Source organism: Sarcophilus harrisii, chromosome 2 (genome assembly GCF_902635505.1).
Source record: "Sarcophilus harrisii chromosome 2, mSarHar1.11, whole genome shotgun sequence".
NCBI classification, from domain to species: domain Eukaryota; kingdom Metazoa; phylum Chordata; class Mammalia; order Dasyuromorphia; family Dasyuridae; genus Sarcophilus; species Sarcophilus harrisii.
In genome coordinates this window covers 643,885,123-643,897,823 of record NC_045427.1, presented here as the reverse complement: position 1 = coordinate 643,897,823, position 12,701 = coordinate 643,885,123, and the positions used below count along the sequence as shown (strand labels likewise).

The following is a 12,701-nucleotide window of genomic DNA, read 5'->3' as shown; positions in this document are numbered from 1 at the left end:
AAGCAGCTATATGATTGCTAGATATCAATCCTAGTAACACAGTGGGAAGAATCAAATATTGTGACTCTAGAGTGAGTGAGTGAGTGAATGAGTATTTATTAAACATCCACTGTGTGCCAGCACTGGGGATACAAAAAAAGCCAAAAGATGGTTCTGATCCTTTAGGAGCTTGTAGTGTGATGTTGAGGGAGGGAGCTGAAAAGGCATATGAGGGTGAATTGGTGGTTCCACATGGGGAATGGGGAAAGGGCTGAACGAGATGATGGAGAAGGCCAGAGGTTGATCCTACCTTTAACGAAGGGCCTTTCAGGGCCTCAGTTTACTTCTGTGTAAAGTGAAAATTCAGATTGGTTGGACTTAATAGTCACTAAGGTCTCTCCCTCCTGTCACTGGTCAACATAGGTGCTTAATGAATGTTTATCAATGAATTGAATCTTACTAGGATCTTCCTTTAGCCTTATCTGACTTGGGTGACTTGGGAAGAAACTCCTGCTGCTGGATATGGCTCTTTAGGGTTTATAGCGGTTTTGATGGAAGAAGTCAGTCTACATCCCTGTTTCTCTGAGCCAAAGATGGAATCCATTGGTTGGCAGGGATATAGACCAAAGACAGACATAGAAAAAGAATTCCTCTTTGTCTTTTTGTGGTTTGTGTGTTATTCAGTTAAATTTATCATTAAATCAAGTCAGCATAAGGCTTTGTGTTTCATGAAACTCTGCCCTTGACTAATCCAGGGTGGGCATTGGCGGAAGAAGAATGGGAATGGGGATGGCAGGAATCTTTATATTGAAAATTCTCCAGTTTTCCCCAATGTCTACCTCTGTAATTGAACTTAAATTTTTTTTTTGGAAAGGTGAATCATTCTTTATTCAAGCAAGAAAAGTATAATGGCTGTCATCACAAGGTAATGTCTCTGCTCTTTAGAATGGACATTGAATGGCATAATAAAACTATTTAACTAAAACAAAACAAAAAGAAAGCGACCTCATCCTAAGAAAGCCGGCCACTTTTTGGTAGCCAAGGAAGCATACTTTTGGTTACAGCAGCTCATGAAGCTGTCGACTGTGGTTCAAAAGGGTTTTCATTGTATTGGGGATCCAAGGAAACCATGGATACCTTCTGGCTTCCTAATTAGATTCTCCTTCACCCATTCTTGTTGAAAATCTGGCTAATTCTCTGTTGGGAGGAAGAGAATCTTTAACTTATCACCATTAGTGCTGTTATTTGGAAGGCTGATATTCTAATCTTTTTGGATATGTCCACAGGGTCTTTGCAAGGACTGGTAAAAATTAACCCTTTTATATTTCTTTAACCCTTTTATATTTCACTTGCCCTAAGTACACACTGCTTCCTCCATTACTGACACTGGTGGTCTCTCTGCAGATGACTCCCTTTTGTCCTGTCTCAGGCTTTTGCTACTTTGCTATTTTACCTCCTCTGGTGGCTCATTTCTTGCTGCTTTGGTGCCTGAAATAGGAAAGATGCCCTTTGTAAAGGAAAGAACATAAAATTGGGGGCAGCCCACTCCTAAGTACCACTCCTAGGTACTTGCCTCAGTCCATGTTTTGGGACTTGTTGAGGGATTGAACAACAGGGCTGTTTCCCCCCACCGGCCCCTCTGACACTGTCCTCATGCTCTAGGTTGACAGGAAAAGCAGTCTTGAAAGGAACAGTGACTGTCCCTTTAGTCTATTCACAGTTTTGGTTCAGAGTCATGAAAAAGCCTTTTGTCATGAAATAGTATGCTTCTGAGTGATCATGGCCTGTAGAAAATGATCTCTGGAGAGAAACCCTTCCATCATATGGTTTTGGAAGCCATCCTGGTCTAAGCTAATATGTACTTGATAGCAATACCAGCTGAACATGCCCCAGAGGAAGACAGGAGGGGAAAGCTCCATTTATAGTTTTCTCTGGATAGAATATTAAGCCCTCGAGGACAGGAACTGTTTTATTTTTTATGTCTGTGTCCCTGTGGAGGAGTGCAGTGGTTGGCAGATAGCATGTGCTTGATAAATCCTTGTTCATTGATTGATTAAAGTGCAAGTGTTCTCAAGTAAATTAAACAACCTCCTTATAATCTTCTACCACCCATTATACCACTGATTTGCTTAGCTTTAATTTTTTTCTTTTTTTCCAGGTTTCCTTGTCCCTTCTCTTTCCATTTCATTAAGAAAGCAGGAAAGACAAAACCTGTTACAAATTATACAACTATACATGTATAGTTGAATAAAAAAATATTTCCACCTTGGTCATTCCCTAAGAGTGTGTGTGTGTGTGTGTGTGTGTGTGTGTGTGTGTGTGTGTTATCTTCACTCTAAGTCTGTCACCTCTTGGTCAGGAGGGGGGCAAAAAGTTTCACGATCAGTCCTCTGGAATTGTGGTTGGTTTGCATGTTGATCAGGATTCCTACATCTTTCAAAGCTGTTGTTTTTTCCATATTGTTGTCATTGTACGAATTGTTCTTCTGGTTTTATTCATTTATTTTTATATTCATTCATACAAATCTTCCTAGGTTTCTCTGAAACATTTTTCTCCATCATTTCTAACAGTGTAATGGTATTCAATCAAATTAATATATCATGACTTGCTTAGCCCTTCCCCAATTAATGGGATAGTTCCTTATCTTTCAATTTTTTGCCACCACAAAAAGAGCTATTATAACATTTTTTGGTGCATATGTGTCTCTTTCTCCTTCTTTGATACTTTGGTAGCAGTATTACTGAGTCAGAGGATATATATATATATATATATATAGTTTAATAGCTTTTGAAACATAATTCCAAATTGCTTTTCAGAAAGACTGGACCAGTTCACAATTCCACCAACAATGCATAAATACATCTGTTCTCCCTTCAACATTTTCCACTTTTTTTTCCTTTTTTGGGGAATGGTGATGGCCAACTTTGCCAATATGATGGGTATGAGGTATTACCTCAGAATTGTCTCAATTCACATTTCTCTGATTATTAGTGATTTAGAGCATTTTTCATATGGCCATTGATAGCTTGAAGTCTTTCTCTGAAAATTGCCTATTTATATCCTTTGACCATTTATCAAATAGGAATGTGTTTAGCCTTTTACACTTTAGTCCAGAACAACTCAAAATGATTGAATAAGAAATGATCTTTGGTTTTTTTTCTTTTTCATATTCTCCTTATTCAACATGGTTTCCTCTTTGTGTTTAAATATTGGTTTGCAAAATTTGTCTCTCTAATAGAGTATAAGTTCCTTAAGGCTAGGATTTCTCTTCTTCACTCCTTTCCTTTTTTTTCCCTTTTCCTTTTCCCTTTCCTTTCCTTTTTATCTCTCTTTTCCTTTTCCCTTTCCTTTCCTCCCTTTCCTCTCTTTTCTTCTCCTTTCCCTTTCTCTTTCCTTTCCCCTTTTCTCTTTCCTTTTTCCCATGCCCTTTCCTTTTTAGTTCCTTTCCCCTTTCCTTTCCATTTCCCTTTCTTTCCTTTGCCCTTTTCCTTTCCTCTTCCTCTTCCCCTTCCCTTTCATTTTCTTCTTCCCCTTCCCTTTCATTTTCTTCTTCCCCTTTCCCTTCCCTCCTTCCTTTTCCTTTCTCCTTTCCTTCTCTTTTCCTTCTTTTCTTCCTTTTCCTCTTTCTCTTTCTTTCTTTTCTTTCCAGCTTTCTTTATGTGCACAACCCAGTGTAGTAGCTGGCAATTTATTGCTATTGTTGAGATTTTTTTTCCCTTCAATTTCCCCCCCCCCCAATTCTTCATGATCCCATTTGGGATTTTCTTGGCAAAGATACTAGAACGATTTGCCATTCTGTCTCCAGCTCATTTTACAGATAATGAAACTGAGGCAAACTTTCTTGGGGTCACTTAACTAGAGATAAATATGTCTCTGAAAATATATTTGAACTCAAGAAGAAGAATCTCTGGGCCCAACACTCTATCCACTGAGCTACCTAACTACCCTTTAAGTATTGCTTCTGGAATTAAATTGGATGGGTATAGAGTCTTCTTAAACACCAGCTTGCATATTGCCTTCTTTTCTGGTTGAGTTGTACCCTGGGTTCTGCTTGGGCCATGCAAGTGGGAGGAAGTTGCAGCAGGAAACTCTTGGCTTTTTGTCTGTACCACAGGGAAAATGACCGAGAGAGCAGATTCATGGCCGACATCTTGTTGGATGTTCTGCCTTAATCTTAATGAAACACAAATGTGTCCAGAACAGTTTTTCCTCCTTAGAGATGAAGAAAAAATATTCTTAGTATAGGCTAGCAGTTCTCATTTGACTTTACACGTATTATGTTAAAGGATGTTGCAATCCTTTGGCAAATGTAGAGGAGATGTTGATTCAATACCAGAATCTCCAAAGGTTCTGGAATTCCCTCAGGATCATTATTTGTTCACATATTTTGCAGGGCGGCTGTCTCTGGGCTGAAATCCTCCAGCGCCTTGAGGAGTTGAGTGGGAGTAGAGATAGGCCCACAGATGCTTGTAATGGTGTCAAAGTCTTGGAATAACAAATCTGCTGGTGGTTTTTTTTTCTTTCTTCTTCTCCAGATAGGTTTTATTAGATTGTTTCAAAAAGAAAAAAATCAGTTCATTTTGGGTCATCAAAAAGTCAGAAATTTAAACTGGAAAAAAACACCTCATCTTTAAATATAATTATCTAGGTGGCACAGTGGATAGAATAGCAGGCCTGAGTTAAAATGGTCTCAGATGTTAGCTGTATAATCCTGGGCAAGTCATTTAGCTTCCTTTTTTTCTCAATTTCCTCATCTGCAAAATGGGGATAATAATAGCATTTACTATCTTCTGTGGTTTTTATAAGGATAAAATGAGAAGATTCTTTTTGTAAAGGGCTTTGCAAACCTTAAAGATCTATAGATATGATATTATTATTAATTTTTAGCACTTAATTCAATTGAAACTTCTTTTCTTTTTACAGATCATGGAAGAGACAAACACACAGATTGCTTGGCCATCAAAGCTAAAGATTGGAGCAAAATCCAAGAAAGGTATGTCTTTTTATTCAGGGAAAGGCTCCTGAGTTTGATGAGCAAAGACATAGAAATGATTAATTTTATAGTTGGACTAATACCTTTTTTTAATTGCATAACACTTATTTCCATAGCAAGTTCAGACACTGGAAGGCCTTTGTTTATTTGAGATTATGGTAATTGAAGGGAATATGATACAATTTCTCCCTAACTTTTCATCACATACAACAATTACATTTTTATAGACTACTATTTTCATGGAATCTCAGAATGTAGTAGCTTTTTAAGTCTGTCTAACAAGGGTGAAAATTTTTAGGCATTTTCTGCAGAATAATATGGCTCAGAACTTCTCCATATGTTTTCTGCCCGAGAATCACAGGGTGCAAAGGTCTGACTTAAGAATCACAGAGACTTAAGAAAGCTTTCTCTTCCCATGGGAATATAGGTCCAAGGACTTAATCACTTCTGATTTTCCTTTCTGGGTGTGTCGCTTACCATCATTCAAAGGGGGATTGGAAATGTCTGGCATTTTCTTCCTGATCATCCATTTTTCTGTCTTGTATTCCCCTTCTACTATGTGATAGATGGTGTTCTGGGTTGGGGGAGAGAGAGATCTGTTTTCATGTACTGAATACTATATAGGATAGTGCTAAGAGTGCTTGACTTGGAGTTAGGAGACCCAGATGCAAATCTAAGCTTTGCAGCTGATTTTTCAATGTATGATCTTGGAAAGTCATTTCATCTCACGGTTCATTTTTTGAAACTTTAGAATGTGTTGATTAGAGACCCCTTAACCTTGGAGATCCTTTCTATCCTCTCTACCCCCATTTTCCCCAATCTAAGTCTTCATGAACCTATGACATATCCCACAGTGGGATGGAAATCTCTGCTGGTTTTTTTTCTTTCTTTCATTTATTTTTCAATATTTATCTTTGGTATGAATTTCTAAAAGTCTTTTTTTTGGGGGGGTGGGTGGAAATGGAGGTGGGTGGAAACTTTTTCAAGTGAAGGCTTTGGTAACAGTTTATTCTGTGAAAAGGAGTTTTGATTCCATTTTTAAAAAATCTTAGTGCTTTACATGGCATTTGGAGAAAAAAAATTAGAACTAATTTCCAAGTGAAGCAAAGCTCTTTTTTTTTTTTTTTTTAGTTCTTTTCTCTTTTTAAAAATTATTATTTTTTCTTTCTTTCTAGCTCTTTTCTTTGAAGAAAAGAGCAGTCTCCCCTTTTCCTGCTAAGGTCTTTGAGTTATTGCTTTTTTTTTTAACCCCTTCCACCATCAAGCACCCCATCAATATAGTTTCCTTAGGGATCTCTAATTTATTTCTGGTTCTGCTTGTATCTTAGAAATCTGATTAAACAGCGTATCTGAAAAGCCTTATTAAATAGGGTATCTGAATAGTTTTCAGTTTTAAGCCTGAAGAGTTTAAAGATTTTTTAGGTACCTGGTATGAGTTTTGTGATGGTTGCCTCATCTTGTCTGGTCCATGATGTTTGCTAACTATAAACTGGCAATCCTTTGTTATGGTCTTGCTGACAGCAAATGTTTGTTGAGTTGCATTAAATTGAATCTGCTGATTGAATGTTGGGTCCAGCCCTTGGATGGAATAGGATCTTGTAAAAAGTAATGCCTGGTGCCTGTTAGAGATGAGAAAGGCCTAAAAATAATGCTTTTCCATGCTACAAAGAGATTCGGTGGATTTAGAGGTATGTAAAAACCTTCTTTAGGGAGGTAGGGACCTATGGGTGTATGTTGCATTGCTGTCACTGTGGTTACTTTGTTGATCAGTTCTACTTAGATTTTTCATTGTAACCAAGGGGAGTTCCATGTGAAAGAAGTGACAGATATTAAACAAACAAACAAACAAAGGAACAAACAAACCAACCCAACATCTGCCCCCTTACAACAAAAACAACAGAGAAGCCATCAGTAAAAAAGTCAACCTAGCTGGCTCTTGATTGTGCACTTCTGAATCATACAATTCATGGATTATCTGTGATAGATTTAAAATCCCAAGTCAGCCCCTTAAGAAGCTTCTCAACCATCTTCCCTTCTTGGGATTTCCCGAATGTGGATCACTGTCAGCACTCCTAATTCTTGAGTGCTTTCAGGCTTAATAGCATCTTCCTAACAACAACACTACAAGTACAGGTATTGTTATCCTCATTTTTTTTTCAAGGAAGCAGAGACTTGTCCTGCAGAGCCAGCTAGGATCTGAAACTGAATGAGGAGACTCTCAAGATAATGCCTTTCTGCTTTGTTATACCACAGTTGTAAGCTAGAAAGAACTTTAGAGAGAATTTTTTCTATCCACTTCATTTTATAGAGAAATTACTTAGTGAATTACAGTGCTAGAACTGGAATGCAAATGTTCCTGATATACCACCTAATTAGCTGTAATAACAACAATGACAAAAATAATAATGTTTATATAATGCTTTAAAATTGCCCAAACTTTACAGATATTATCTCATTTTATCCTCAAAACAATCTTGGTGTGAAGGTGCTCTTATTATCATCTCCATTTTATAGAAGAGGAGACAGAGTTGTTTATGTATTTACCTTTTTTTGATAGTATTTTATTTTTCAAAAATACTTTTCACCATTCTTCTTTGCAAAACCTCATGTTCCAAATTTTTCTCCCTCCCCAAGACAGCAAGCAATTTGACATAGATTAACATGTAATTCTAATCATATTTTCATATTTGTAATTCTGCACAAGAAAAATCAGAATAAAAGGAAAAAAAAAACCAAGCAAACAAACAAAACAGTTACAAAAAAAGGTGAAAATACTATGCTTTGATCCACATTCAATCTCCATAGTTCTTGCCCTGGATGGGGATGGCTCTCTCCTTCACAAGTCTATTGGAATTGGCCTGAATCACCTTAATGTTGAAAAGAGTCAAGTCTATCACAGTCGATCATCATATAATCTTGTTGCTCTATGCAGTGTTCTCTTGGTTCTGCTCACTTCACTTACCATCAATTCATGTAAGTCTTTTCAGGCTTTTCTGAAGTCAGCCTGCTCATAATTTCTTATAAAACAATGATATTTCATGATATTCATATATCATAATGTATTCAGCCTTTTAACTGATGGACATCTGCTCTATTTATACTTTCTTGCCACTACAAGAAGGGCTGTTACAAATATTTTTGCACATGTGGGTCCTTTCCCCTTTTTTATGATCTCCTTACGATATAAACCTAGGAGAGACACAGATTGACAGCCCTTTTTGGGCATAGTTCCAAATTGCTCTCCAGAATGATTGGATCAGTCCACAACTCCACCAACAATATATTAGTGTTCCAGTTTTCCCACATCCCTCCTACATTTATCATTACCTTTGTTTGTCATCTTAGCTAATCTGAGAGGTGTATAGTGGTACTTCAAAGTGGTTTTAATTTGCATTTCTATAATCAATGTTGATTTAGAATACTTTTTCATATGGCTATAGATAGCCTTAATTTCTTTATCTTAAAATTACTAAGACATGTTTAATGATGTGCTCAGGCTCACACAGCTACTAAGTATCTGACGCTAGCTTTGAATCTAGATCTTATTGACTCTAAGACCAGGGCTTATTCTGTGCTACTTTTCTTTGCTCAGGCCACGGGATAACTCTGAAAAGGAACATAAGAAACTCTTGGTATGGGAGTGTCCTTGGTCAGAGTAGCCTCCAAACCTTCTGTGCCTCAATAGATAATCCATAAAGAATAAGTGTGGGACAGTGGAAAGAGCAGATTTGAGGGCCAGAGTCCCTGGGTTCAAATCCTGCCTCTGACGTTTGTTCCGTAGGTGTGCAGCCTTGATAGCCTCCTTTGTAAAGTGAGAGTCTGAGATTTAATGGCTTCCAGAGTGTCATCTCTTGATCTCTGTATGGTCTTTGACTCATAGTGGTCGTCACTGGGTTGTCACTTACAACCCAGATCATATACAGCTACTATCTTTTAGCGATGGGGTCTGAACCCTTTCTTCCTGTCTCCAAATCCAATTCTCTTTCCATTAAATTCCACAATCTCTTCAGTTCAGTATTAGTAGTAATAAAAAGCCTGGACAGCCAGATGTTATGATGGATAGAGGGCTGGACCTGGCATCTGGAAGATCTGAATTCAAATCTGGTCTTGACTCTTACTAGCCTGTGTGACCTTGGGTAAGTCATTTAACCCTGTTTAACTCATTTTTCTCATCTGTAAAATGGCCTGGAGAAGGAAACAGCAAACCACTCTAGTATCTTTATCAAAAACAAAAACAAAAACCACATACAACAAAACTCCAAATGACATCACAACAAATCAAACAGGACTGAAAGCAACCGAACAGTGGAAAACATAATCCAAATCATAGATAGATAAGTGATGAGCAAATCTCCTCCCAGTAATTCCAGATCCTCCATTCTTTCAGCCCAATTTCATCTTCTTTTCCTCATTAGCATTGAAGACTGGGAATTGACTGAATTGGTTGTCCAGATGACATGACAATATGGTTTGCAGTATGTTAAGACGCTGGGCAGCAGCGTCAGAGGGCTGACGTTGGGGCTTCGGCTCCAGCATGAGGAGCTCAGCTTCATTTGTGATCGATTTTGTCCCAGTAGAGAGAGGAGCTCAACAGTGCATTTGAGGGCAGTTAGTCCCCTGCACACATGGAAGAAGTTAACTTCTGGCCTTGCGCCTTCGGACTGGCCCCCGCTGGCCCTGTGCCCAGAGACGTGGCTTTATTTCCTAGTATGTAGGTAGTGCTGTGAATATACACGGTGCTGTATGATGAGTGAGGTGTGCCAAGAAAATAAAAAAGAGAGAGACAAAAGTCTGCCCCGGGGGCATTTACAATCCCAAATTCATTGGGGCCAGCCTTATTACTTAACTGTGCAGCTGCACTCCTTAAAGCTGACACTATGGACTCAGACAGCTCTTGGCAGGGATCCCTCCTGTCTAATTCCTGTATTTTAGGAAAGGTGCAATCCAGAGATGAAATTTGCTTGTCTGGAATTTGCATTCAGAAAAGAAGGAATGAATATGCTAAGGGGAATATCAAGGGGCTAGGGAAACTGACTTTTCCCTTATTTCCCCTCCCTTGTAAAAATCTCAACTCCTAAGCCATCTTTGTCTTCCCAAATATTGTTCAAGAGACCACTGGAGGAAGCTGTATTGGGGGGATTTAGCTCATTTCTTGAACTATAGTTAAAGTTCAGTTCTTTATTTTTCTATGTTCTGCATACTCAAAATCCATAAGTAATCCTCAGAGCCAGGTCATAAGCTGTGTTGTACCTATGGGATCATCTTCAGTTGTATTCCTTGGTTTTCTCAGTTTTCATAAACTTTTCTGTGTGAGCTTATTTGCAGTGAACTAGGCTAGTAAATAGATGTCTTCTCCCCAGCTCTGGCAGTATCAGCTCCATTGACTTTATGTTAATAGCAAGCATTATATTAATTTATTATAATTATAATTATATATATAAAATATAATATATAAATTATATATTATTATATATAGTATATACAATTATAATTATATTATATTAATAGCATCATTCATCACTGATTTTCCTATATCATTAGCAGGATTACATGACACTTTTTCTATATCATTTCACCTGATCTTGGCAACCACTCCACCCCTTGAGGGACAAACAAGAGATATTATTATCCCCATTTGACATAAGAAGACACTGAAGCCTGGGGAGGTTAGGGGGCTTTTATGGGCACCCAGATTGAGTTGCCATTTCAGCCTAGTTCTCTCTTGAGTCCAGTCCTTTTTTTTGGCCACATTCTTTTATTCATTTTAATCCAATGAATCTGCTACTTTGATAAAATGGACTGAGGGGAGGTTTTTCTCCCTAGTGGAAGGGCTTGTAAATTGTCTTGTAACTGGAAGGATGAGAAGTAAAAGCCTTAATCATCTGAAAAGCTGAAGAATATGGCCCAGAATGATGGTTTTACTGGGGAGAGACTGCTCTTTTTTCTCAGCTTAGAAAAAGTCATATCACTTTCTATTAATTTGTTAATGGAGTTGACCATGATATGAAAACAATCCTTTCATTCCCTGTTTAGGTCATTAACTTGCCTGTAAGAGGTGCTTTGTTAAGTCCTGGTTAGATAGGAGGCTGATATGTCTTTGACCTCAGTAGGATATTTACTGGTAGATCAGTTATAAATTTCTACTGAGTCATGGATTTTGAATTTGTTTGGGGAGATGTGTCACAAGGAGGGAGGCAGCATTGTTCTTTAAGTAGAGTGAACCTTCCTCAGAATCAGGAAGCTAGCACTATCCACTGGGCAATCTGACCAGCTCAGCTTGTTGACCATCCACAAGAGGGCAGTGAAGTATAATAGACGGGGCTGAATTGAGATTTGGGGGTTCAGTGTTAGCTTTGCTTGGGGAATCTGGAAGGAGTCCTTGATCCTTTCTTAGACTTGATTTCTGCATCTGTGACATGGGGATGTTGTTGGTCTCATGACCTCTGAGTCTCCCTCTAGGTCTAAATCTATGTTCCACATGAATCCTCTCACTTTATAATAGGAATTTTTTTTTTTTTTATTGACTGTGAGTTGAAGAATTTGAAGAACTTTTCCAAATGTCTGAAATTCAGAACTGGTTTAATTTACTTTTGATAAAACAGGAAAAAAGTGTTTTATCAGAACCTTCATGGTTGATAGAATTTTAATGTATATCTTCAGGGGAGCAATATGGCATAGACCTGGGCTCAGATTCAGGGATTCCCAATAGTGTATGACTCAGGTTAGTCACTTAGCCTGAGCCTCAAGAAGTTCTATAGGTTCTTTCCTCTGAGTTACACACAAGTAAAATGGATATGAGTTTGGGAGAATGAATACTTTTAAAAAGAAAAAGTAATGGAAAGGCAACTTAAAACAAAGAAAAGAACTATGTAATAATAGAGTCCTTCTTAGAGACAAAATAAACCTATCTTCTTGAAAGAAATGTAAAATATGTATACAATAATAATTATAACAATAATCTAAAATTAATCTAGCATGTTTGCAAAAGCATATACATATATTATTATATTTATTATGTTTTCTTTATATGTATTGTTATTTGAAACCTCTGAGGCATTTATTACTTTTGTTTTGTAAATGAGGAAAAACATGCATCCCAGAGGGATTAGATTCTCTGAGTCCAGTAGTCTAACCAGCAGGAAACTTAGCTGCTTCTAATTGTTTTTTTTTTTTTAAATGTAAACTTTCCTTTTTATTATGAACTTAACAATCTTTACCAAAAATGAACATTCCCATGTATAAAGAGAAACAAAAAAATAGATTACATATGAAAACATGAACTTCCATTATGTGTTTTTGGGATATACATTGATTGTAAAGATAGTAATAATACCAAACTATTTGTATTCTCTTCCTTTTTATTTTCTTATGTGTAGATTAAAATACTTTTGATTTACCTTTGTTTTTAATATTCATTTTAGTTAATTTCTTTTTTGTATGTTATCAAAATTTCTCCTGGCATCCCTCCTCCTTCCTCATCCCAGAGATCCATCCCATATAACAAGTAATATCCATTTTAAAAATGTATTATTTATCCAAATAATATATTTTAAGAAGAAAAAAAAGAAAATAACAAAACTGATCAGAACCTTGAAAAAGTCTGTAATTATGTTGAGTGATCTATGCCTTTGAACCTCCACTGCTGTAAAAGGGAGGACTCAAATATCTTTTCATGTTTGGGATCATTTTTTTTTTTTTTTTTTGGTCATTTGGCAACATTCGCTTTTGC

At 37.2% G+C, this 12,701-nt stretch overlaps 1 protein-coding gene across 2 annotated transcripts in view; it reads left to right on the top strand.

Annotated features, from left to right (window-relative positions):
• Window positions 1–12,701, top strand: part of BICC1 (BicC family RNA binding protein 1) — a 254,358-nt gene that overhangs the window by 117,094 nt on the left and 124,563 nt on the right. For both annotated transcript variants that reach the window (XM_003755073.3, XM_023506771.2), the window contains exon 3: window positions 4,903–4,972. In XM_003755073.3, coding sequence (XP_003755121.1) covers window positions 4,903–4,972 — 70 coding nt within the window. The remainder of the gene's footprint in view (window positions 1–4,902; window positions 4,973–12,701) is intronic.